Source organism: Plecotus auritus (genome assembly GCF_963455305.1).
Source record: "Plecotus auritus genome assembly, chromosome: 9".
Classification (NCBI taxonomy): domain Eukaryota; kingdom Metazoa; phylum Chordata; class Mammalia; order Chiroptera; family Vespertilionidae; genus Plecotus; species Plecotus auritus.
This window is the reverse complement of record NC_137783.1, coordinates 109,402,768-109,426,068: the sequence shown is the minus strand read 5'-3', so window position 1 is coordinate 109,426,068 and position 23,301 is coordinate 109,402,768. Positions and strand designations below refer to the sequence as shown.

The 23,301-nt window shown below is 46.3% G+C and overlaps 1 protein-coding gene across 2 annotated transcripts in view; it reads left to right on the top strand.

Moving 5' to 3' along the window:
• Nucleotides 1-23,301, top strand: part of SLCO2B1 (solute carrier organic anion transporter family member 2B1) — a 59,679-nt gene that overhangs the window by 23,911 nt on the left and 12,467 nt on the right. For both annotated transcript variants that reach the window (XM_080687179.1, XM_080687180.1), the window contains 3 exons: nt 2,037-2,215; nt 17,981-18,080; nt 22,501-22,858. In XM_080687179.1, the coding sequence (XP_080543305.1) occupies nt 2,037-2,215; nt 17,981-18,080; nt 22,501-22,858 (637 nt within the window). The remainder of the gene's footprint in view (nt 1-2,036; nt 2,216-17,980; nt 18,081-22,500; nt 22,859-23,301) is intronic.

Below are 23,301 nucleotides of genomic sequence, written 5' to 3'. Positions count from 1 at the left end.
GGGAACAGTGGTCTCTGACCCAGGTAGTGGTCAGAGTGGGCCAAGGGGTGGGACCGGAGCTTGGTATGAAGGCAACCAAGAGGGAGGAATTTGGGGGGTCCTGACGCTCTGGTGCCCTGCGGGGAGTAGGAAAACATTCCTTTTAGAACAGGTCACTGTGGCAGCTCACCAAGCAGTTCTGAGCCCCAGCTATGCCTTCTGCCTTCTGCTGCTCAGAAGTCCTGTCCCTGACCTGGAGATATCCCAGGAAGCCCTAGAAGCCTCCGGTGATAGACGTTCGATTAGGTGGACATGCAGATTCTGCTCTTGCTCTCTGGTTCTGCTCAATGATGCCTCCAGCCAGGACAGGTCTGGGCAGCTCTGAACAAGAGTCACTAGGACAGCCCCGCCCTACCCCACCACACCTCCCTCTCTGCTAGAAAACTGGGTCTGGGAGCCAAGTGGGACCTCTTGTTGGCACTCAGCTCTCTCTCTCTTGAAGTATAACTTGTGGGAGTCAGGCCTCCCTAGGTTCCCAAGACACACCCCAGCTCTTTTGGCATCATCCTGCAGATGTGGCACCTCCACAGACAGATGTGAATTTCTAGTCCTTCTTTCTCTCTGGGGAATTTCATGGGGTGGGTAGATCATGTCCGCTGCAGGCACAGACTGGTATGTGAGAAGTGGAGGAGCTGGGGAGATACATGGGTGAACTCTCACCAGCCTGGCACAGAAACTAGGGGAATAATAAGTGGAGGAGGGCATCAGTGCTAAAGCCAACTCCATTCCCAGCTTTACAGATACATTTGCTGAGTGCCAACTGTGTACCCTGGCCCCTGCCCAGGAGGTGCTCGGGATCAACTACCTGGTTACCACTCTGACTCATGGGGCTGCATCCATCTGTAATAATAAAAGGATAATATGCTAATTAGACTGGATGTCCTTCTGGACGACTTTCCAGATGAAGCTGGGGCTGTGAAGGAAGCCCGGGTCCCGGGTGCCAGAGGGAAGCTGGTGCCAGCAGCCGGGGGGAAGGAAGGCCTACTCTTGCACAAATTTTGTGCATCGGACCTCTAGTGTTATTATAAAGTGTTTGCAGATACTGTGGCAATTGAAGGAGGAGGGACCCAACTCAGCCTTGGGGTCAAGAAGTTTGATGGGGGGATGTGGGCACTCCAGACAAGAGTTACATCTGGGATAATCTAGTCCTAATTACACCTGGTGGAAGATCAAAATCACCTGGGGAACTTGTTAAAGGTACAGATTCCTTGGTCACCTTCCCACCCCACCCCATGGTGTTTCTAAGTTATTTTTAGGTCAGACCAGGTATTTTTGATAAGCACCTCTGGTGATTTTAATCATCCTGCATGTCTGAGAACCACAAAAGCAGTCCTAACCATCAATCTATATATATAAAAACCTAATATGCAAAGTGTTCCCTTGGCAGTTTGATCACTCGCTATGACATGCACTGACCACCAGGTGGCAGCGTGGAACAAAGGAAGGCCCCAGCCGGCAGCTGGCAGCCACTAGGGACCCTACCCATGCATGAGTTTTGTGCACTGGGCCTCTAGTTTAATAATAATAACAATAGTAACAGTAAAATGGAGAAGTACAAACACCTGTATAGAACATACTGTGTGCCAGTACTATTCTAAGTGCTTTTTACATGTATTTATTTCTATGATTCTCACAACAACCTTCTGATGTACATACTATTAATATCGGTATTTTACAGAGGAAGAAACTGAGGCACATAGAGGTTAAGTAACTTGCCCAAAGTTATGTTAGTAATGGAATTCAGACCCAGCAGTCCATTTCCAAAGTCTATGACCTTGACCATTACACACGTTGCTTTAGTAGTTGAAAAAGCCAAGGCCCAAATGGTCAGGGGCTTGCCCAAAGTCATGCAGGACATAAATGGCAGCGCCAGGATCATAATCTAGGTCTCCTGACTCCCTCCTAGGCAACCTTATGTCTCAGATGTCAGTCCAAGGGTGCTGGCCAAGAATTGAGAGTCATCTTGAACCTACTATCACCATGGTCTTCTCTTCCAGATGGTATCAACTTGACCTTGAAGGACCCCCGATGGGTGGGTGCCTGGTGGCTGGGCTTCCTTATCTCTGCTGTTGCCGTGGCCCTGGCTGCCACCCCCTACTTCTTCTTCCCCAGGGAGATGGCCAAGGAGAAAGATGAGCTTCACTTCCGGCGAAGGGTCTTGGCAATTGTCAGCAAAGTAAGCTCCCTCTATGTCTCCACTTTGGTCCAGGCTCAAGCCCCCACTGATGTGTCCTCCTATGTAACATTAAACTTCATCCCTCCTGGGCACTGCACAGTTACAAAGCCACTCCTGTTGTGCTCCACTGCATCCCCCCAATAACCCCGAGCAGTGAGCATTTCCTGCCCCTCCCACAGCTGAGGAGATCAAGGGCCAGAGATGGAAGTGACCTGCCCAAGATCACAAATTTTATTATACTCTGAAATTTTGTGCATTCATTGTTTTCTTTTCCCAAGTATGGGAGTGTAAAGGAATAGCACTCCTGTGTTTCTCCTTTACTCACACATAAAATTCTGTGACCAGATTCCCTGTGGCATCTGCTGGGTGTCCTAAAACTTAACTTCATTTTGATCCTATCTACCAGGAGATAGCACCAGATCCCATAGCTGAAGGGCTCCATCCCACAAGACTGCCCTACTTTAGAGGCCAATCACAAGGAGTAGGTCCCAGGTCCCCCACAACTTATTTCCAACTTGGCTACAAATCAGAGGTTCCCACACGCCCTCCTTGGATTCAGTGATTTGCTAGGATGGCTCACAGAACTCAGGGAAACATGTTTATCAGTTTATTACATAATAAAGGATATGATAAAGGATACAAATGAACGGCTAGATGAAGTGATACATAGGCGAGGTCTGCGAGGGTCCCCAGTGCAGGAGCTTCTGTCCCTGTGGAGTTGGGTGTGTCACTCACCAGCCGGTGGATGAGTTCCCTGGCCTGGAAGCTCCACGCCCACATTGTTGGGAGGCTTCACCAAGTATTTATTATGATCCATTATTAACTCCGTTCCCAGCCCCTCTTCCCTTGCTGAAGAATGAAAGGATGGGGCTGACGTTCCAAGTTTCTCATCATCACTTGGTCTTTCTGTGACCAGCCCTCACCTAGGACTCCACTAAAGTCTTCTGTTCAAAACAAAAGATGCTCCTATCAACCCAGGAAATTCCAAAGATCCTAGGAGCTGTGTGTCCAGAACCAGGGCCAAAGACTACATATTAGAACAAACAATTCTCCTAGCACTCCTGTTTATAAGACTTTTAGGAGCTCTGTGTCGGGAACGGGGGACAGAGACCTGCATATATAACATATAACATACACAATATAATATACATATGTAATTATTTCACAGGGAAGTCATTGGTAATAAATCACAAGCATAAATTAAGTCAGTTGTTGATAAGTAGTTCTAATTTCAAAAGGACATTTATGAAAAAACATGTTGAATATTTTGCAGCAAGAATAATTCTACTTAATGTGGCAGGTTAGTGCATTTTAATATGCTTTTGCTGTAGTATATGATATCGCCTCCTTCTCAGAGCAGGAAAGTTTGGGCCTAGGAGCAAGGACTGAAAATGTCTCTGCCTAGAAAAGCTGGGATTTGAGCCCAAGTCTCTCTGACCCCAGACCAGGCTTCTTTAGGCACCTTCCCGCCTCATTTCCCTGCTGGAGCACAGGGTGTATGTGTGGGGCCCCAAGAAAAAGGATGTTGGAACAGCCAGCAGGGGCCAGACCAGGAGGAACCTTGCCTGCCTGTCAGCTTCAACAGCAGCAGCTGGCCCTGGAGGGTAGGCAGTGGTCCTGTGGCTCTAGGCAGAGACCGAACTGCAACAGGCAGTGAAGTATGTGGAGAGCGGCTGCAGGCCGGGAGGCTGAGGTGGCAGTGACGGCATTGGCCCGGGAGCTACCAGTGCACTGGCAATGAGGTGGGGCATGGGAATGAGTCCAGGAGACACCCCGGGGTGCTGCTCTGTTGTGGGATGTCCCAGAGACAGTGAAGGGCTGTGCTGATCTGGATCAGATTCAGGGGAGGCACGCACTGGAGAGGGAGCAGTTTCAGGGAAAAAGGAAGTTTGGAACCACAGATGGTCCTTCCCGGTTCTGCCAAGCCCAGGTCAAAATTTGAATGAGCTAGAATTCCTAGAATTGGGGGAAGAGTTCTTAGAAGTGAGGATGATCACAGAGCAAAGGGAGAGCCTGGGTCACTGGTTATGGATAATCTCCAAGCTGAGTCTTAATACAGAACAGAAAGAATGGCCACTTGGGCCTTGGGATGGACTCGGTAGAAGAGATTTGTCTATGCTGGGCTCAGTCACATGTCAGTCATGTGACCTTGAGCAAGTCACTTCCTTATCATGTTCTGTTGTGGAAGATGCTAAGGTTGGCTCCCTGGAGCATATTCTGTGCACCTGGCTTCTGAGAATGCGATTCTTTGAGTTGAAGCTGCTGTGCTGCAGAGATTTGGATTTTAAGAGGTCTGTGTCTGTGATGCCTTGAAACCCTGGTCCCTAGGCTGTGAACTTGTCTGGCTGTCTGGATTCATTCTGTCAGTACACTGGGGATGAGGAGTAGGGAGGGAAGGGGTGAGAGGTTCTTAAAAAAGAACCAAAGGCTGAGAACATGATGATCTGCTTCCAGCAGCTCTCAGCAATAAATATTGATGTGGGAGGAATTGTTCCCCTGCCTCCTGAGGCTGCCTTGACTGTGTCTGCTTAAGTGACTGGGGCTGGCCCAGCTCACTCAGGCCGCTGATGGGGAGGTGGATGGACCAGGAGGAAGGGCCCAATTAGGTGGAATCGGCTGCATGGGATGTGTTATCTCCTGCAGGGTGTGGGGACAGACAGGGGGAGGAAGTGAAGAAAAGATTACTTCTGAAATCCCTTCCAGTATCCCCTCCCTGGTTCAGGGGTCCCCTAAAAACCCTCCTACAAGTAAAAGCAGAGTCTAATGATACCCAGGAGACGGTGGGATGTAATACAAGGGTTGTATGACCCAGAGAAGGTCTCTGAACTCAGTCTCACTTCAATTGGGCAGTTTTACTTTTATGTATTTTTATTTCAGTCTTTTGAGTGAGATTTTAATTAGGAAAAGGGTTCTGTTGCTAAAAACCAGTTAAAAAAAAACCACACTTATCTAGTCCAGTACCCCCATTTGACAGAGGAAGAGACTGAGGCTAAAGAAGAGAGGTGATTGGCGGTTGATGTGGCCCAAAAGGCACCAACAGGGGCAGAAGTTAAACACATGGTTTGTGTACCGTAGTGACCCGAGTATGAATCCTGGCTCTGACACTTACTGATTCTGAAATCTATAAAATGGGTATAATCAGCTCTAGCCGGTTTGGCTCAGTGGATAGAGCGTCAGCCTGTAGACTGAAGGGTCCCAGGTTCGATTCCGGTCAAGGGCACTTACCTCAGGTGCAGGTTCCTTCCTGGTCCAGGCCCTGGTCGGGGCTCATGCAGGAGGCAACCAATTGATGTGTTTCTTTCACATCGGTATTTCTCTCTGTCTTCCCCTCTCTTTTCCGCTCTCTCTAAAAATCAATGGAAAAAATATCCTCGGGTGAGGATTAAAAACATAAGTAAATAAGTAAAATAAAATGGGTATAATCATAAAATCTACATCTTGAGTTTTTTGGAAGAATGAAATAAGGCAAAGTGGTGAGGTAGGCAGTTTAATGCCTGACACACGGGTTCAATAACCAGGAGCACTTGTTCTTAGTATCTTTCTCTGATCAGGCCAACGCTTCAGAGGAAACATAGTGGAAAATTACCTTTTTTCTAATTCTCTTTTTGTAGACTTTTCTATATTCCACTTTCACTATATTCCGTAGAAGGTTTAAGACAGCTTACACCAAGCACATGCACAGTACTAGTAAACAAGTGGGAAATTAGGCTAACGTGTATTGCTTACTTTGTACCATGTGCTGCTCTAAGCCCACTTAATCTTCATTACCCACCTATGAAATAGGGTTAGTTACTATCCCCAGTTTACACCCAAGGGACCGAGTCACAGAGGGATTAAATACCTGATCACGTGACTAGTGAATGTTGAAGCTGCGATCCAGACCCAGGAAGAGCATTGCCAGAGCTCAATCAAGGTCAAAAAGCAGGAAAACAGAAATAACAGAAAAAGGTTATCAGACTTAGAGAAAGAAACATCAAAGTGTGACCAGCCAGCATGGCTCAGTGGTTGAGCACCGACCTGTGAACCAGGAGGTCATGGGGTTGCGGGCTTGATCCCCAGTGTGGGGCGTGCAGGAGGCAGCCGATCAATGATTCTCTCTCACTATTGACGTTTCTATCTCTCTCTTCCTCTCCTTTCCTCTCTGAAATCCATAAAAATGTGTTTTTTTAAAAAAGAGAAACATGGAAGTGTGGGACATAAAGATAAAGTCAGTTCATGTCATTGAACCTCTTACTTGTTTCTGAGCTTTGTGGCAGCCAAAGGGAAAGAGAAGCCTGGCCAGTTGCATGAATCTCATGATAAGAAAGCCAGAAGCATGTTGGGCTCCTCGCAGAAGTTCAGATCCCCAGGCACTCGGCTGCAAACCACGGCCTCCCTCCTGTCGGGGAAAGGAAGTTTAATGGATACCCCCATCCCTGTGGCTGCTTTCTGTGGCCACACGTGATGGAAGCTGAGGGCTGACAGAGGTTCCGTATCACTTGCAAGGCTCAGCCTTGGCTCCCGGGGGCTGGGGACACAGCTCCGGGCCAGAACCTCCTAAGATTCCAGCTTCCCCTGAGGACAGCTCCTGGGAATCCCTGGTGGCCCGGCAGACAGTGGGGCCTTCCATGCACCAGACCACACAGTGTCCCGTGCCCTGCAGGCTTGCAGCAGTCAGCACCACACAGCCCCAAGAGGGGAAATTCTAACCAGCTCTCAGCCCAGCCTGCTGACCTGGGCAAACCACAGCCAGATGGCTCGGACTCCAAGCCCTGTTCTGAGCAGAGGCATGTTTCCTGTTTCTGGAGGCTGCTATTAGTCAGGAGTCCTCAACACAGATCTGGGGAGAGGGGGTGGACATTTGTGGAGCGCACAGAGATGGGAGCCAGGGACAGAGAGTGCTCCTGGCACCCGAGGGCTCTCAACTGCTTGGCTGTTTATTTGCCTCAGTTCCCCTATTCCACTTGTCCTGGCTTCCTAGCCTGTGTCACGATGCCCTTGCTTCAGATGACTTCTCTCTTCCTGTCTATCCAAATCTCAAACCTCACTTCTCCCTGGATGCCTTCCCTGAACCCCCAGCCCCTGAAAGTCTGTCGTCCCCTCCTATCTCCAGTCCCCATGTTCTTTTTCACAGCACGAGACAGGCGTGAGGTGAGGTGACTAGAGAATCTGAGTTCAAGAGCCTGTTCTGCCAATTTCTCCCCAGGAGACACTTCCCCTTTTGGGGCCTTAGTTTCTTCTGTGGAATAGGTGCAGTAATAACCCTTGCACCAGACTGTTGTGGGAATTAATGGACATGATGGAAGTGAAAGTGTAGGGTATAGGGTTGTACACGTGGCCAGAGATGACACTGTGGTTGTTTTCACTGTTCACTTGAGGACGAGGAGTCCCAGGCAAGGAACTCACAAGGTTCTGCCTGTCGAAAGGGAAAGCCTGCTTTTGCGTGATAAGAGAAGCGGGGGAGTCATCAGTCTATCCCTGCCCTTCCTACTTCCATTCTTGGGGCAGCACCGCACTCCTAGCACCCCTCTCCCTCAGGTACCAGGACCCTCCCAAACTGCTCTCCCGAAGCCTGGCTAGGACTGAGACAGGACAAGGAGATGCTCATTCGCTTTAGGCAGGAGGTCCAAAATAAATATTATGTGAGCAATGTGTTAATTTTAAATGTTCTAGTAGCTACATTCAAAAATAAAAGACATTAATTTTAATAATATATATTTTTTATTTATTGGGGTGACATTGGTCAATAGGATCATATAGGTTTCAAATGTACATTTCTATGACAGGTGATTTGTATATTGCATTGTACACCCACCACCCACAGTCATCCTGTATTTGGCCCCCTTTACCACTTATTACTACCCCATCCTTCCCTCTGGTAACCACCATACTGTTGTCTGTGTCTATGAGTTTCTGTTTTATATCCCACATATGAGTTAAATTATATGGTTCTTAGCTTTTCCTGACTGACTTGTTTCTCTTAGTATAATTTTCTCAATGTCCATCCATGTTGTTGCAAATGGAAATGTTTCATCTTTTCTTATGGCTGAGTAGTATTTCATAGTAGTATGTACTTCCTCTTTATCCAATCCTCTATTAAAGGACACTTCGGTTGCTTCCATGTCTTGGCCACCATAGATAATGCTGCAGTGAACGTAGGGGTGCATATATCTTTGTGAATTAACGTTTTCAAGTTTTTTGGTAGATACCCAGAAGAGGGATTGCTGGGTCATAGAGTAACTCTATTCTTAATTTTTTGAGGAACCACCAGTATGTCTTCCATAGTGGCTGTACCAGTTTACATTCCCACCAGCAGTGAATGAGGGTTCCTTTTTCTCCACACCCTCTCCAACACTTGATATTACTTGTCTTGTTGATAATAGCCATTCTAATCATTGTAGTTTTGATTTGCATTTCCCCAATAGCAAGTGAAGTTAGGCATCTTTTCATATATATGTTGGCCATTTGTATGTCTTCTGGGGAGGGGTGCTGTTCAGGTCCTCTACCCCTTTTTTAATTGTTTGTTTGTTTGGTGTTGAGTTGAATGAGTTCTTTATATATTTTGGATATTAACTCCTTGTTGGAGCTCTTGTTTGCAAATATCATCTCTCATTCGGGTGGTTGCCTTTCTGTTTTGTTGACAGTTCCTTTTGCTATGTAGAAGCTTTTGAGTTTGGTATAGTCTTATTCATTTATTTTTGCCTTTACTTCCCTTGCTTTGGGGATAAAATTCATAAAATGTTCTCTAAGGCCGAGGCCCATAAGTTTAATACTTACATATAATTTGTTGTTTCAGATTTTGTATTTAGGTCTTTGATTCATTTTGAATTAATTTTTGTACATGGAGACAAACCGTAATCTAGTTTCATTCTTTTGCATGTGGCTTTCCAATTTTCCCAGCACCATTTATTGACAAGGCCTTCTTTTCTCCATTGTGTGTTTTTGGCTTCTCTGTCAAAAATTATTTTCTCATATACCTGTGGTTTTATTTCGAGGCTCTCAGTTCTGTTCCATTGGTCTGTGTGTCTGTTTTTCTGCCAATGCTATGCTGTTTTGGTTATCATAGCTCTGTAGTTCAATTTGAAGTCAGGTAGTGTGGTACCTCCAGCTTTGTTTTCTCTCAGGATTGTTTTGGCTCTTTGGGTCTTTTGTGGCTCCATACAAATCTGATGATTTTTGTTGTTGTTCTATTTCAGTGGTCGGCAAACTCATTAGTCAACAGAGCCAAATATCAACAGTACAACAATTGAAATTTCTTTTGAGAGCCAAATTTTTTAAACTTCTTCCAACGCCACTTCTTCAAAATAGACTTGCCCAGGCCGTGGTATTTTGTGGAAGAGCCACACTCAATGGGCCAAAGAGCCGCATGTGGCTCACGAGCCGCAGTTTGCTGACCACTGTTCTATTTCTTTAAAATATGACATTGGGATTTTGATAGGGATTGCATTAAATCCATATATTGCTTTGGGTAATATGGCCATGTTGATTCTTCCAATCCATGAACACAGAATATCTTTCCATTTCATTATGTCTTTTTCAATCTCTCTCTCTCTCTATCTCTCTATTTCTCACCCAAGGATATGTTGTTATTGATTTTTAGATAGAGAGCAAGGGAGTGGGAGACAGAGTGAGAGAAACATCTATCAGTTGCCTCTGGTTGCCTCCCATACAACCTTGACCAGGAATCTAACCACATCCTGGGTATGTGCCCTGACTAGGAATTGAACCCTCAACCTTTCAGTGTATGGACAAGGTTCCAACCAATTGAGCCACACCAGCCAAGGCTTTTTCAACTTCTTTTAATAATGCTTTGTAGTTTTCAGTATATAGGTCCTTCCCACCCTTTGTTAAGTTTATTCCTAGGTACTTTATTCTTTGGTTGCAATCGCAAAAAGAATTGTTTTTTCATTTCTGTCTCTGAAGTTTCATTGTTAGTATATAGGAATGCAGCATAAAAATCAATTTTTGTACATTGATTTTGTATCCTGCAACTTTGCTGTATTTGTTTTTTGTTTCTAATAGTATTTTGGTGGCATCTTTAGGGTTTTCTATATAGAGAATCTTGTCATCTGCAAAAAGTGACATTTTCACTTCTTCCTTCCCAATTTGGATGCCTTTTATTTCCTTCTCTTGCCTGATTGCTCTGGCTAGGACTTCCAGAACTATGTTGAATAAGAGTGGTGAGAGTGGGCATCCCTGTCTTGCTCCTGATTTTAGAGGAAATGATTTCAGTTTTTCACCATTGAGTATGATATTGGCTGAGGGTTTGTCATATATGGCCTTTATTATGTTAAGGTACTTTCCTTCTATACCCATTTTGCTGAGTGTTTTAATTATAAATGTGTGTTGTATCTTATCAAATGCTATCTCTGTATCTATTGATAAGATCACATGATTTTCATCCTTTCTTTTGTTAATGTGGTGTATTACATTGATCAATTTGTATATGTTGAATCATCCTTGTGCACCTGGAATGAGCCCCACTTGATCATGATGTATAATTTTTTTAATGTGTTGTTGTACTTGATTTGCTAGTACTTTGTTTAAGATTTTTGCATCTGTATTCATCAGAGTTACTGGTCTGTAGTTTTCTTTTTTTGTGTTATCCTTACCAGGTTTTGGTATTGGGGTTATGTTGACCTCATAAAATGTGTTAGGAATTATTGCCTCTCCTTTAATTTTGAAAGAGTTTGAGGGGGATAGGTATGTTTCAATGTTTGGTAGAATTCAATAGTGAACCCATCTGGTCCTGGACTTTTTGGGAGGTTTTTTATTGTTGTTTCAATTTACTCACTGTTGGTCTACTTAGATTTTCCAGTTCTTCATGATTCAGTCTAGGAAGGTTATATATTTCTAGGAACTTACCCATTTCTTCTAAGTTATTGAATTTGGTGGCATACAGTCTTTCATAGTATTCTAGTATGATCCTTGTATATTTATAATGTCTGTGGTAACTTCTCTTTCATTTCTGATTTTGTTTATATGAGTCTTTTTTCTTTAGTGAGTCTAGGCAGGGTTTATTCATTTTATTAATCTTTTCAAAGAAGCAGTTCTTTGTTGTATTAGTTTTTTTTGTAGTCTTTTGTTCTCTCTTTCATTCAATTCTCTTCTCATTTTTATTATTTCATTTCTCCTGCTGACTTTGGGTTGCTTTTGTTCTTCTTTTTCTAGTTCTTTAAGGTATAATGTTAGGTTGTTTACTTGGGATTTCTCTTGTTTCTTGAGATAGGCCTGTGATGATATAAACTCCCTCTTATTACTGCTTTTGCTGCATTTCAGAAATGTCATACTGTCTCTATATACCTTTTGATCCCACCTTTTATTTCTTCTTTGACCCAATCATTTTTTAGTAGTATGTTGTTTAATCTCTATGTATTTGTGGATTTCTTTACTTCCTTTTTGTAGTTGATTACTAATTTCAAATCATTGTGGTCAGGCAATATGCTTGATATAATTTCAATCTTCTTAAATTTGTTGAGGCTGGTTTTGTGACCCAACATATGGTCTATCCTTATGAATGTTCCATGTGCACTGGAGAAAAATGTATAATCTGATGTTCTGGAACGAAAGGCTCTGTAAATGTTAATTATGTCCATTTAGTCTAATGTGTCATTTAAGGCTGATTTTTTTTATTGATTTTTCTGTTTGGATAGTCTGTCTAGAGCTGTCAATGGAGTATTAAGGCCCCCACCTATGACTGTTTTGGTCTGTTTCTCCCTTTAGTTCTGTTTTGTATATTTTGGTGCTCCCTGACTGGGTGTATATTAAGAAGTATTATGTCTTCTTGATGTAGTGTTCTTTTTATCATTATAAAATGTCCATCTTTGTCTCTTGTTACCTTTGTTATTTTGAAATCTCTTTTGTCAGATATAAGTATGGCTGCACTTGCTTTTTTGTAGATGTTATTTTCTTAGATAATCAATAATTCTCTAATAATAAATTTTATTTAACCCACTACATCTAAAATATTATCATTGTAGTATTTCATAAATATAAAAAATTAATGTCAATATAAGAAACTTCAAACCTGTAGGGAAATTTTATGTGTTTATTTGAGCCAAATTGATGACAGTGCTAAGAAGCAAGATCTCAAATTCTCTGGAGAATGACAGTTTACATATTTGGAATTAAGGAGGGGATGTAAGGAAGATTACATGGAGGTGGGAGAAAGCAAGGTGGGATAGGATTACAGGACAGTTAACAAGATTATGTGCTCCCTTGCCCTTGCCAGTGTGGTTCTGTTCGTTGAGTGTCACCTCCTACATGGAAGGCTGACTGTTCAATTCCTGATCAGGGCACATGCCCAGGTGTTGGGTTCGATTCCTGGTCAGAGTGCATGCAGGAGGCAACCAATTAATGTTTCTCACTCTCTCTCTCTCAAAACATTATTCTTTTAAAGAGAAGATTATTTTTTTTAAAGAGAAGATTATGTGCTCCATTAAGGGTGATTAGGCTTCCCAGGAGTCTGAAAAAAAGGCTTTTCAAAGTGTGTTAACCTAGATGAACAGAAACCATGGGCAGAACTTGCGTAAGGCAAATATAAGCTTTTACTAAAGAAGTTATATGCCTGGTGAGTGACTACCCATCATGACCAGCCCAGTTAGCAATTTATGATCAGATCACCCAGTGAGGTTACTTGGGTGTTTTATTACAGAGCCCCTTTTTGTCTACATCAATAATGAGATATTGTCCATTCTTTTATTTTCATACTAAGTCTGTGACATTCAATGTGTATTTTATATTTATGTCACATGCCACTTGGGACTAGCCATATTTCCAGTCCTCAGTGGCCACATGGGCTGGTGGCTCAGACAGCACAGCTCTAAGCTATAAATGAATAATAGCCCCACAACACCTCACCAGGAGAAACAAGACAGAATGGTGGGATTTCAGTCTCCTTCACTTCACACCACAAAGGGGCCTTCTCATTCTGCCAGTTCTGCACCAGGGGCTCTGACTTATAGGGCTTAGTGGATAAAGCATGAGTTTTCTACTCAGCAGGCTTGAGCTCAGATCTTAGTTCTGCCACTCTCTAGTTGTGTGATGTTGAGCAAGTTACCTAACCTTACAGCATGTTTGCTTGTGTGTGGAGTGCTTAGGTCTCTTACTTTGCAGGTCCCAGTGAGGATGGGGCAGGGACATACACAGCCAGTGGCCGGGTATGCCTGTAATCTCCATCCTGCTAGGCCCCTGGGGTGCTTGGTGTGGACCCTCTGCCCTCCTCTGAGCCAGCAGCAGTCTAAGAGTTTGCTTGCAGCATGATAGTATCTCCCGTTGATGTTCTCATTTTTCTTCCAAGAGCCTGGCGTTGGCTGCACCCACTACCTGTTGGAACCACTTCTTGCATTCCTTCTTTCCTATATTTATCAGATATCTGCTATTTTGCCCCAGGCCCTTGGCTAGGCACCAGAGGGTTTTTTGTTGTTGTTGTTGTTGTTTTTATTTTATTGATTTCAGAAAGAAAGGGAGAGGGAGATAGAAACATCAATGATGAGAGAGAATCATTAATTGGCTGCCTCCTGCGCGCCCTCCCACTGGGGATTGAGCCCACAACCCGGGCATGTGCCCTGACCGGGAATCAAACCGGGACCTCCTGGTTCATAGTTCAATGCTCAACCATTGAGCCATGCCGGCTGGGCAAGCACCAGAGTTTTGACAGAGAACAGGGTCCCTGAGGGCCACTCTTGAGCCAGCCAGCACCCAGGAGTCAGGTGGAAGAAGGCTGGAACAGTGTGCCCCTAGGGTAGGGGTGGGCTCTTGAGATCTCAGAGACTAGCAGGGGAGAGATAATGAACAAACTTGACTCATACCCAAGTGTATGTGAGATAGACACTTTTTTATTTTCTCTGAAAATTAACTTTCACATGGAATGCCCATCCTGCCAGATCAGCAAGAAATGCAATCTCAGCCCTAGCCGTTTGGCTCAGTGGATAGAGCATTGGCCTGCAGACTGAAAGGTCCTGGGTTCAATTCTGGCCAAGGGCACATGCCCGGGTTGCAGGCTTGATCCCCAGTAGGAGGTGTGCAGGAGAGAGCCGCCAATCAATGATTCTCTCTCATCATCTCTCTCTCTCTCTCTCTCTCTCTCTCTCTCTCTCTCTCTCTCTCTCTTTCTCTCTCTCTCTCTCTTCCTCTCTGAAATCAATAAAAATATATAAAAAAAAGAAAAAGGAAATGCAATCTCAGCCTTTTTCAGGGCTCCTTCACCAAGGTGAAGTGAAGGTCCTGAGGTCTTACAGGGTGCCCAGGCACCAGCGAGGAACCATGCCACCCAGCAGGCATCAGCATAAGTCCATCCTGTCCCATGTGGTCCCCTTCAACAAGCTTGGAGCATAGGAGTTTGGTGTAGCTGAGGACAAGAGAGCCCAGCCTCCCTAGGTTAGCCTGCAGCCTGCCCCCTCGAGGTAAACTGTTCTCTGTTGCTCATGGAACCCACAGACTGCTTGACCCCACCCCTTCACCCCTCATTCCCAAAGGCTTCTGCTTCTCCTCGCACCCCCCCCCACACACACACACACACATACATACACAACACCCAGCATACTTTTTCAATGGACTCAGGCTTTGGGAACAAAGGCAGGGAAGGAAAATCTGAAAGCAGTGGAGGACTGCTTTCTGTCTTGCTGCAAACCTCCCCTGAAACCAGAAAACCCAGAGCCCTTGCTACCTGCTGAAATAAAAGAGAGGAGAAAGGAAAAGCCCAAGAGGGGAAAACACACAGGAATTGATGTTTGAATGGATTTCCTTGCTGGGCGAGGCCAGTCTTGAGCCAACCAGCACCAGGGAGCCAGGTGGGAGAAGGCTAGAACAGTGTGCCCATGGGTGGGGGTGAGCATGAGGTTCTGAAATGTGAGAAAATCCAGTATTTGCCTCCAGTGGCTCCCTTAAAAATAAATAAAGGTGAGAAAGGAAAGAGAAAGTGTTAGACACAGACCGAAAGGTGAGGCCTGTAGGGACAAAAGCTCCGTGGGAAGAGAAGAGCTTTATAAGACTTATTTGTGCCAACCTGTTGACAATGGCTGGGAAGCAAGATTTCAAATGCTCCGGAGAATAACAGTTCTGCAGTTTTCTTTATACATTTGGAGTTAGGGAGCAACAAAGGTGGGAGAAAGCAAAGCATAGCATAGTTAAGATATAGGTTCCCTTGAGGATGTCTCTGAGGGGTCTGAAAAGAGGATTACTCTGGCATTTCAAGGTGTGTTAACCTAGATGCACAAGAACAATGGACAGGACTTGATAAATCTTTTACTATAAATGTCATAGGCCTGGAGTGTGACTACCCACATGACCTGCCCAGTTAGAAATTTATGATCAGATCATCCTGTGAGGTTATTTTCCATCACTGGACTTGTCAGTTTTATTACACAACCTCTTTTTTTGTCCTTAAGAGGCAGAACCAGAGGACCCCCAGATAAGTTTTCCAGCTTAACCTACCTTCCCGCATGGACGAGGGAAAAGTCAGCCTCTGCTTGCATGCTTCTAGTTATGGGGAACTCACTTCCTCCCAGGACAGCCTCATCCAAAGTGCTCTTTTCATTGGGCTTCAGTCTTCCTCCATAGAACATGTTGCTTCTAATTCTGGCCTTAGGCTGCATAGAAAAATGTAGTGAAATCAGACCCACTTGATCACTTATATTTGAACTAGAGGCCTGGTGCATGAAATTCGTGCACAGTGGGGAGGGTCCCTCAGCCTGGCCTGCACTCTCTCCAATCCCCTCAGGGGATGTCCAACTGCCGATTTAGGCCCGATCCTGCAGTGGGACATTCCTCTTGCAATCCGGGACCACTGGCTCCTAACTGCTTGCCTGCCTGCCTGATCACCCCTAACCACTCTGCCTGCCGGCCTGATCACCCCTAGCCACCTTCGCCTGCTGGCCTGATCACCCCCAACTGCTCCCCCTGCCAGCCTGATTGCCCCCAACTGCCCTCCCCTGCTGACCTGATCACCCCCAACTTCCCTCCCCTGCCGACCTGATTGCCCCTAACCACCTCTGCCTCAGCCCTGCCACCATGGCTTTGTCCAGAAGGATGTCCGGAAGGTCACCGGAAGGACCCCTGATCTAATTAGCATATTGCTCTTTTATTAGTATAGATGAGTGTGTGTCAGTTGCAACTTCTCCAAGATTTTGTTTCCTCATCTAAAAACTGTGCACAATAATAATACCTGCATGAAAATGTCATATTAGAGCAAGGCAGGTAAAACACTCAACACTCAGAGACCTTGGTTCCTCCTTCCCTCAGGGTGAACCAGCCAAGTGCATAGAGGCTCTGGAGTCGAGCTGTCTGAGTTCAAATCATACCCAGACCACTTACTGGTTGTATGACCAAGCAAGTTATTTTATCTCTTTGTGTCTCCATTTTATCCCCTAAAAATAGGGATTATAATGGTCCCTACTTCAGAAGGTTGCTGTGAGGTTTCAATGAGTTAATGCATTAGTTGTTAGAATAGCACCGGGCTTGTAATAGGTGCTTAGTAACCATTAATCATTATCATAATTTCATCCTTCTCTTCTGACAATCAGAAGACTGTGACTGTGGCCTGACATCTCTTCCTTCCCAGAATAAAAGACCTCTTTTGTAGGGCACGCTCATGCAGATGGGAGGTCACACTCCAGGGTGTCCATGAGTTTCCTCATAGCGTGATGGTAGAGCTGAGCGATCTTTTCCCTCTCCGAGTGTGGTCTGACTCATCCGAGAGGAGAGGAGCTGTTGCCTCTTGCCTCCCCCAACCTACTTCTCTTCTTCTCTCAGCAGACAATATAGAACAGATAAGCCTATAAGCCCAACCAACCCCAACCTCTAGGAAGGCATAAGTCACTGGAGGCTCTTGCTATGGTGACTTTCCAAGTGATGATAGCCATGAGTGATATAATAACTGAAGACAGCGGTGTGGTGTTAACTTCAGATAGAGGTTGGTGATGCTGATGGTGATTAAGACAGTGGCAGGGATAATGATGATATTAGAGATAATGATAATAGTATTGGTGATTCTTAGAGTCATGATTTCATTAATGATTCTGAAGTGTCAGGTGACAGTGATGATGAAAATGATTGTGCTGGTGGTGGGTGACTATGACAGAAACAATGATAATAGGACAATATTGGTCATTTATTCATGATGATATTGGTGATGTGAATGGGGTGATGTTTAAGATGATGGGAATACTGATGATGCTTGTAGTTATGGTGGTAATTTTCATGGTAATGTTGGTGATTATTATGATGTTAATGATGGTAATGGCAAAGTTTGACCACTGGAATTTCATCCATTCTTTCAAAACTACTTGTATGATGGATGTTTTCCAAAAACTTTTCATAAAGGATGACTAAACCCCTAGAAGCACAATTGCATGTAACATGCATATAATATTCAAGTTCTTAGCTGTGGTGTTTAAAAATTCTTCATTGCCTCAGAGGTGTGGCAGTGACATTTTGGAAGGAAAAAACAAAGAATTAGTCAAGAAGTCGTGAGTTGAAGCAAATGATGAAAATTATTATTTTATTTAACATTGGTCACCTCACAATAAATTATGTAGAAAATACATGTTTGAATACTTTTAATTGCTGGACAATAAAATCTGTTTTCTTAAAAACACACACAGAGAGAAAAAACACTTGTTAAGTACCTATAAGGCCAAGAACAAATAGATCACTGCTGGCCCCTGTTGCTCCTGAGGAGGTGACAGACCCCCACCCTTTCCTCTCCCAGAGTTCCCTTCCCCAGCCCACAAGCATCTCTGAGCAGGATGTCTCATCCAGCTGACCCCCTTGGTTGTGTCTTCCCAGGGTGAAGACTCCTCCGAGCAGAGCCCCGAGGAGTCCCCAAAGAAGCAGGATGGCCTAGCCCAGATTGCACCAGACCTGACTGTGGTCCAGTTCATCAAAGGTAGGTAAACTCAGGCCGGACTGTGTGGAGGTAGAGCTGGAGGGGCATTTGAGACTGTACAGGGTCTAGTCCCTTCCTGTCTTCCTTGATTCATCTTCCATACCTACAGGCCCCTCATGAGCACCCTACACTTCTTGTGAGTCTCTGCTCATATGATCACCTCTGCCTGGAATATCATTTTTTATTGCTATCAAAATCTTCCTTGTTCCTCTAGGTCAGTGGTTGGCAAACTGCAGTTCGCGAATCACATGCGGCTCTTTGGCCCCTTGAGCGTGGCTCTTCCATAAAATACCTCGTGCGGGCGCGCACGTACAGTGCGATTGAAACTTAGTGGCCCATGCGCAGAAGTCGGTTTTCGGCTCTCAAAAGAAATTTCAATCGTTGTACTGTTGATATTTGGCTCTGTTGACTAATGAGTTTGCCAACCACTGCTTTAGGTCAAAATCAAGTGCCATTTCTCTCCTTTGCTCACCTAGCCTGGCTCCCCTCCTCTCAGCTCTCTGAACCCTTAGGGCTTCCAAATCAGCTCAGATCTGTGCTGCATACTAGTCCAGTCCTTCCCCTGAGCAGTGAGCTCATGAAGGCCAGAGCCTGTGTCATCTGTGACCCTTCTCCTAGCTATCACTGAGCCCGCTAGCAGAGGGCTCTCAGTAAATATTGATTAAATTTCCAGGTGGTGGTATGGGTAGAGGGACCTCTGAGCTAAAGTGCAGAAACCTGGACTTTTTTTAAAATTATATTTTTATTGATTTCAGAGAGGAAGGGAGGAGAGAGAGATAGAAACATCAGTGATGAAAGAGAATCATTGATTGGCTGCCTCCTGCACGCCCCACATTGGGGATTGAGCCCGCAACCTGAGCACATGCCCTGACTGGGAATCGAACCGTGACCTCCTGGTTCATAGGTCGATGCTCAACCACTAAGCCACACGGGCTGGGCAGAAACCTGGACTTTTATCCTGGGTGATTGCTCCTCTCTGGGCCCTGGTTTCCCCATCTGTGCAGTGTGTGTGTGTGTGTGTGTGTGTGTGTGTGTGTGTGTGTGTGTGTTGGGGGGGGGGAGGTTGGGGTAGATTCAATGATCTAAGATCCATGCCACTCTGATCCTGAGACTATGAGCTCAGTTGATCAGTAACCAGGGTCCATGTTGTAACCAGGCCGTCCTCTCTGAAGATGCTGATCCCATGACCACTGATTGCCTGCTGTGAGCCAGGCTCTTGTATAGCCCTGGACGGCAAGTCAGAGACCTGGATTAGAGGCCCCAACACTGACCAGCGTACAGTCTTACGGAAGTTCCTTTCTTCCCCTAACCTGAGTTTCCTCACCTGAAAGATCGGGTCTGTAATCCTTTCTCAAGGACTATTAGAAAAATCAAATGGGATGATGAATGGAAAGCCCTTTGTATATTATTTTTTAAACTCTACTTATATAAGGTACAATTATTATTTCAATTATCACTCCTTGCCCTACTGTTATTATTCTGACTGTGTCCTGGGACAGTAAATCAAGCTGCTTGTGGTTTAAGGGGGTGATAACCACAGGGTTTACATCATGTTCCCACTGAGGACTTTTGCAACAGGAAGTTAATTAAGCCCAATTCTTGGGAAGCGTTTCCTGAGACATGATGTTGGGATATCAGTCATCTAGCCCACAGGGAAAGGGGGCATGGACCCCTGTGAGCTGGGCCTAGAGGCAGGGGCCTGGGCTCCTTAGCTCAGCTCACCCTCAGCTGCTGGGGGCACTGGCAGGCTGCTCCATGGGGGAGCTTATTAATCATTGCTTTGGCTCCCGCCCAGAGAGAAGTTGGAGCCAGTCACTGAAACTCAGTCCTGGAATGGGTGTCTGGGGCAGATCGTCTCTGGTGGTTTTAACTTCTACATAAGCCTGTGGGAAACCGGCCAGCCAACTGGCTGCTGGGCTTTCTGCGGAACTCCAGAGGAACTAGTCTGACCCTGAGGCTTGGCCTTGACCCCCTGGAACCATGGAGGAAGCAGAGGGAGGAGGAACCATTGTCCTTCAACTGGAGGAGCCCTAAACTCTTGAGGGAAGACAGTCCCTGAGCTGTGGAAGTCCCCTGTCTGATAGGGGAGACATAGTCCTTGAGTGGGCGTGGCCCTGGCTGAGGGGAGAGGCAAGTGTCGGTGCTGCGGGAGGTCCCTGTCCAATGGTGGATACATAGTCCCTGAATGGAGGGAGAACCCACTTGCCTTGTCTAATGGAGGAAACCTGGCCTCTGTGCCAGAGGAGGCCCCTATCTGATGGGGGGACATTGTCCTTGAGTTAAGGGAAGTCTCTGACAAGTGGAAGAAACACAGTCCCTAAACTGGGGGGAAAACTCTTCTATTTGAGGGGGGTACCTGCCTCTGAGCTGTGGGAGGCCCTTTCTGATAAGGGAGACGTAGCCTCTGAGAGAGAGAGGCCTGGCTTGTCTGATGGGGAGACATTGTGCTGAGCTAAGGGAAGCCTCTGCCTAATGGATCAGACACACTTCTGAGCGAGAGATGGACCCTGGGGATACCTTCAAGTATCCCTATCTAAGTGCCCTTTGAGAATTTTCCATCTGTTCTAGGACCAGGCTGCAGACACTGGAGATTAGCACAGGAGAATGGGGTGGAAACAGTTAGATGGAGTCAGGCAGCCAGAGGCCCAGGAATTGGGGGGAGGCGGGGGAGGAGAAGGGGGAATGGCCCTTATACTGAGTCAGGAAACCCCCAGCAACTCCTGGCCTTGCCCCAGCCTTTCCAGCCAAACTGGGCTGAGTCCCTGCCACCTGTACAATGAGGGCACCTGTACAGCGTGGGCCAAGCCCAGGCCAATCCTGGACTGGCAACTCATGGAGGGAGAGAGGGAGAGAGACTGGAGCCGAGGGCCTGGCATCACATCTCCCTGCTTCGAATCCTGGCTGACTGTTCTCTGTCTGTGACAAGGGACTGGGGACAGGAGGCAGGCCTGGGACGTGAACGAAGGGGAATTCCACAGTCCCTGCTCCCACCTCCCCTGCCCGGACTGTTTGTCTTTATTTTTTGGCTCCCATGAAGACAGCTCCAGGCCCGGCCCTGGGGGCTAGGGAACCAGCTGGCTTGGTTCTGGCCGTGCTCTGAAAGCGGGCATAAATCTCCTGTGACAGGCCCTGGCCCTGCTGCTGTAGGAACTGAAGGGACCCTCCCCGCCCACAGGGCCTAGAGAAGCCCCATGGCCATCTATGCCAACCAGCCCAGTCTGGCAAGTGGTTTGTTCCTTTGATACCTCTTCTTAGAAAGGCCTTTCTTTCTCTCTCCATCTCACCTGCAGGCAGAAACACATCTCTTCCTCTTTTGTTGTTAGTGGAGTCGCTCCTGTCAGAACAGAAGCCTTCTTGGCTATACCTTGGCGGCCCCTGCTGATGAAGGCCTGAAGCCCAGGGCTTGGGCTCCCCCAGTGTCAGGTGCCATTTAGCAGACTTTCAGTGAGGAACCTGTATCCAGGCACCGGTTTAGGAGCCAGCAAGAGACGGGGGAGCTCATCACTTCTCTTCCTGTCTCCAGGCCTTTGCCCCTGCTGTGCCCCCTATTAGGAATTCCTTTTCTTTCTCACTCAACCTCTCCAGACCCTCCCATTCCTCAGGCCCCACCTCCAGGAAGCTGCCCATCACCCAGCCTGCTCAGGTTTCATCTTACCTGGAGGTCTGAGATCTGCCCCATCGTTTTGACATTTGACCACATGTTAGTATATATATCCATTCATTCATGCCCTCATTCATTCCATAAATATGTGTTGAGAGCTTACTGTGCCCCAGGCTCTGGAAATTCGGCAATTAGCCCAACAGGCAGAAATCCCTGCTCTAAATGAAACTCGCATTCTGGTGGGTGACAACAAAATGGTCAAATAAGTAAAATGTGTAATATGTTAGGTAAAGTGTTATGGAGAAACATGAACTAAGGATGGAGAGATCAGGGGAGAAGATGTCCTGTGTTGGGGACAAAGAAGGGAAGACAAAGGCCTGGGCTGGCTTTGAAAGAGCTATAGCAGGACAGCATGGAAAGGGCCAAGTGGGCGGGAGGGGCGGGGGGAGAAGAAAAGATAAATAAGTAGAGCAGAATGAATGAAATGAGATGGGGTGGCATGAATGAAATAGAATCAGATAGGATGATATGGAATAGAAGTATATGGCATAGAATTTTGAATTGAATGGAATGGAAAGAAACACAGTTGAATAAAATGCAATGTAATTCAATGGAATAGAATGAAGCAGAACTTAAAAAATGAACTGGAATTAAATGGAAAGGAGTCAGATGTACTAGGATGGAATTGAATGTAAAATTAAATGGAATGAGATGGGATGGAAGGAATGGAACAGTGTAAACTGAACAGGGCAGGATGGAACAGAAATGAATGACATGAGTGGCTGCCCACCCTGACCTTCTCCCCATTCACCCCAACAGTCTTCCCCAGGGTGCTGCTCCGAACCCTGCGACACCCCATCTTCTTGCTGGTGGTCCTGTCCCAGGTGTGCGTGTCATCCATGGTGGCAGGCATGGCCACCTTCCTGCCCAAGTTCCTGGAACGCCAGTTTTCCATCACAGCGTCCTATGCCAACATGCTCATTGGCTGTTTCTCCATCCCCTCGGCCATCGTGGGCATCGTCGTGGGGGGCATCCTGGTCAAGCGCCTCCATCTGGGTCCCCTGTGCTGCAGTGTCCTCTGCCTGCTGGGGGCGCTGTTCTGCCTACTTTTCACCCTGCCCCTCTTCTTCATGGGCTGCCCTACCCACCAGATCGCAGGCATCTTCCACCAGCCTGAGTGAGTATGTGCGAGATCCTGTGAACAAAAGCATAGAAGAGGGTGGGACAAGGAAGGGTGTAGCCCAAACAAGGCCAGGTCAACGGGGCACCTCAAATGTCACCTCCCCCATATCCCTGTCTCCTCCTCTCCCCACTGGACTCAGTTGTGAGCAGTGGGACTTGTCTCTCCAGTGAATGTGTCGGGCAACACTGAAAGGGGCAGGGAGGGAAGGAATTGCACTGGCATGAGAGCTCAGGCCTGGGGAGGAATGGAGGCTGAGTCAGGGCATCAGGGCAAAGCCTCTTGTGGGCATGGTATCTCCAGAGTGGACAAGCGCTGTGTGCCAGTGGAGGTGGGGCGCACCACAGGGGCAGGACCAGCTCAGCCTAAGGAAGGCTTTGCTCCCAGGCAGAGGAAAGGCCTACCCAGGAGGGAGCAGGCTCTCCATCCTGGGGGCGAGG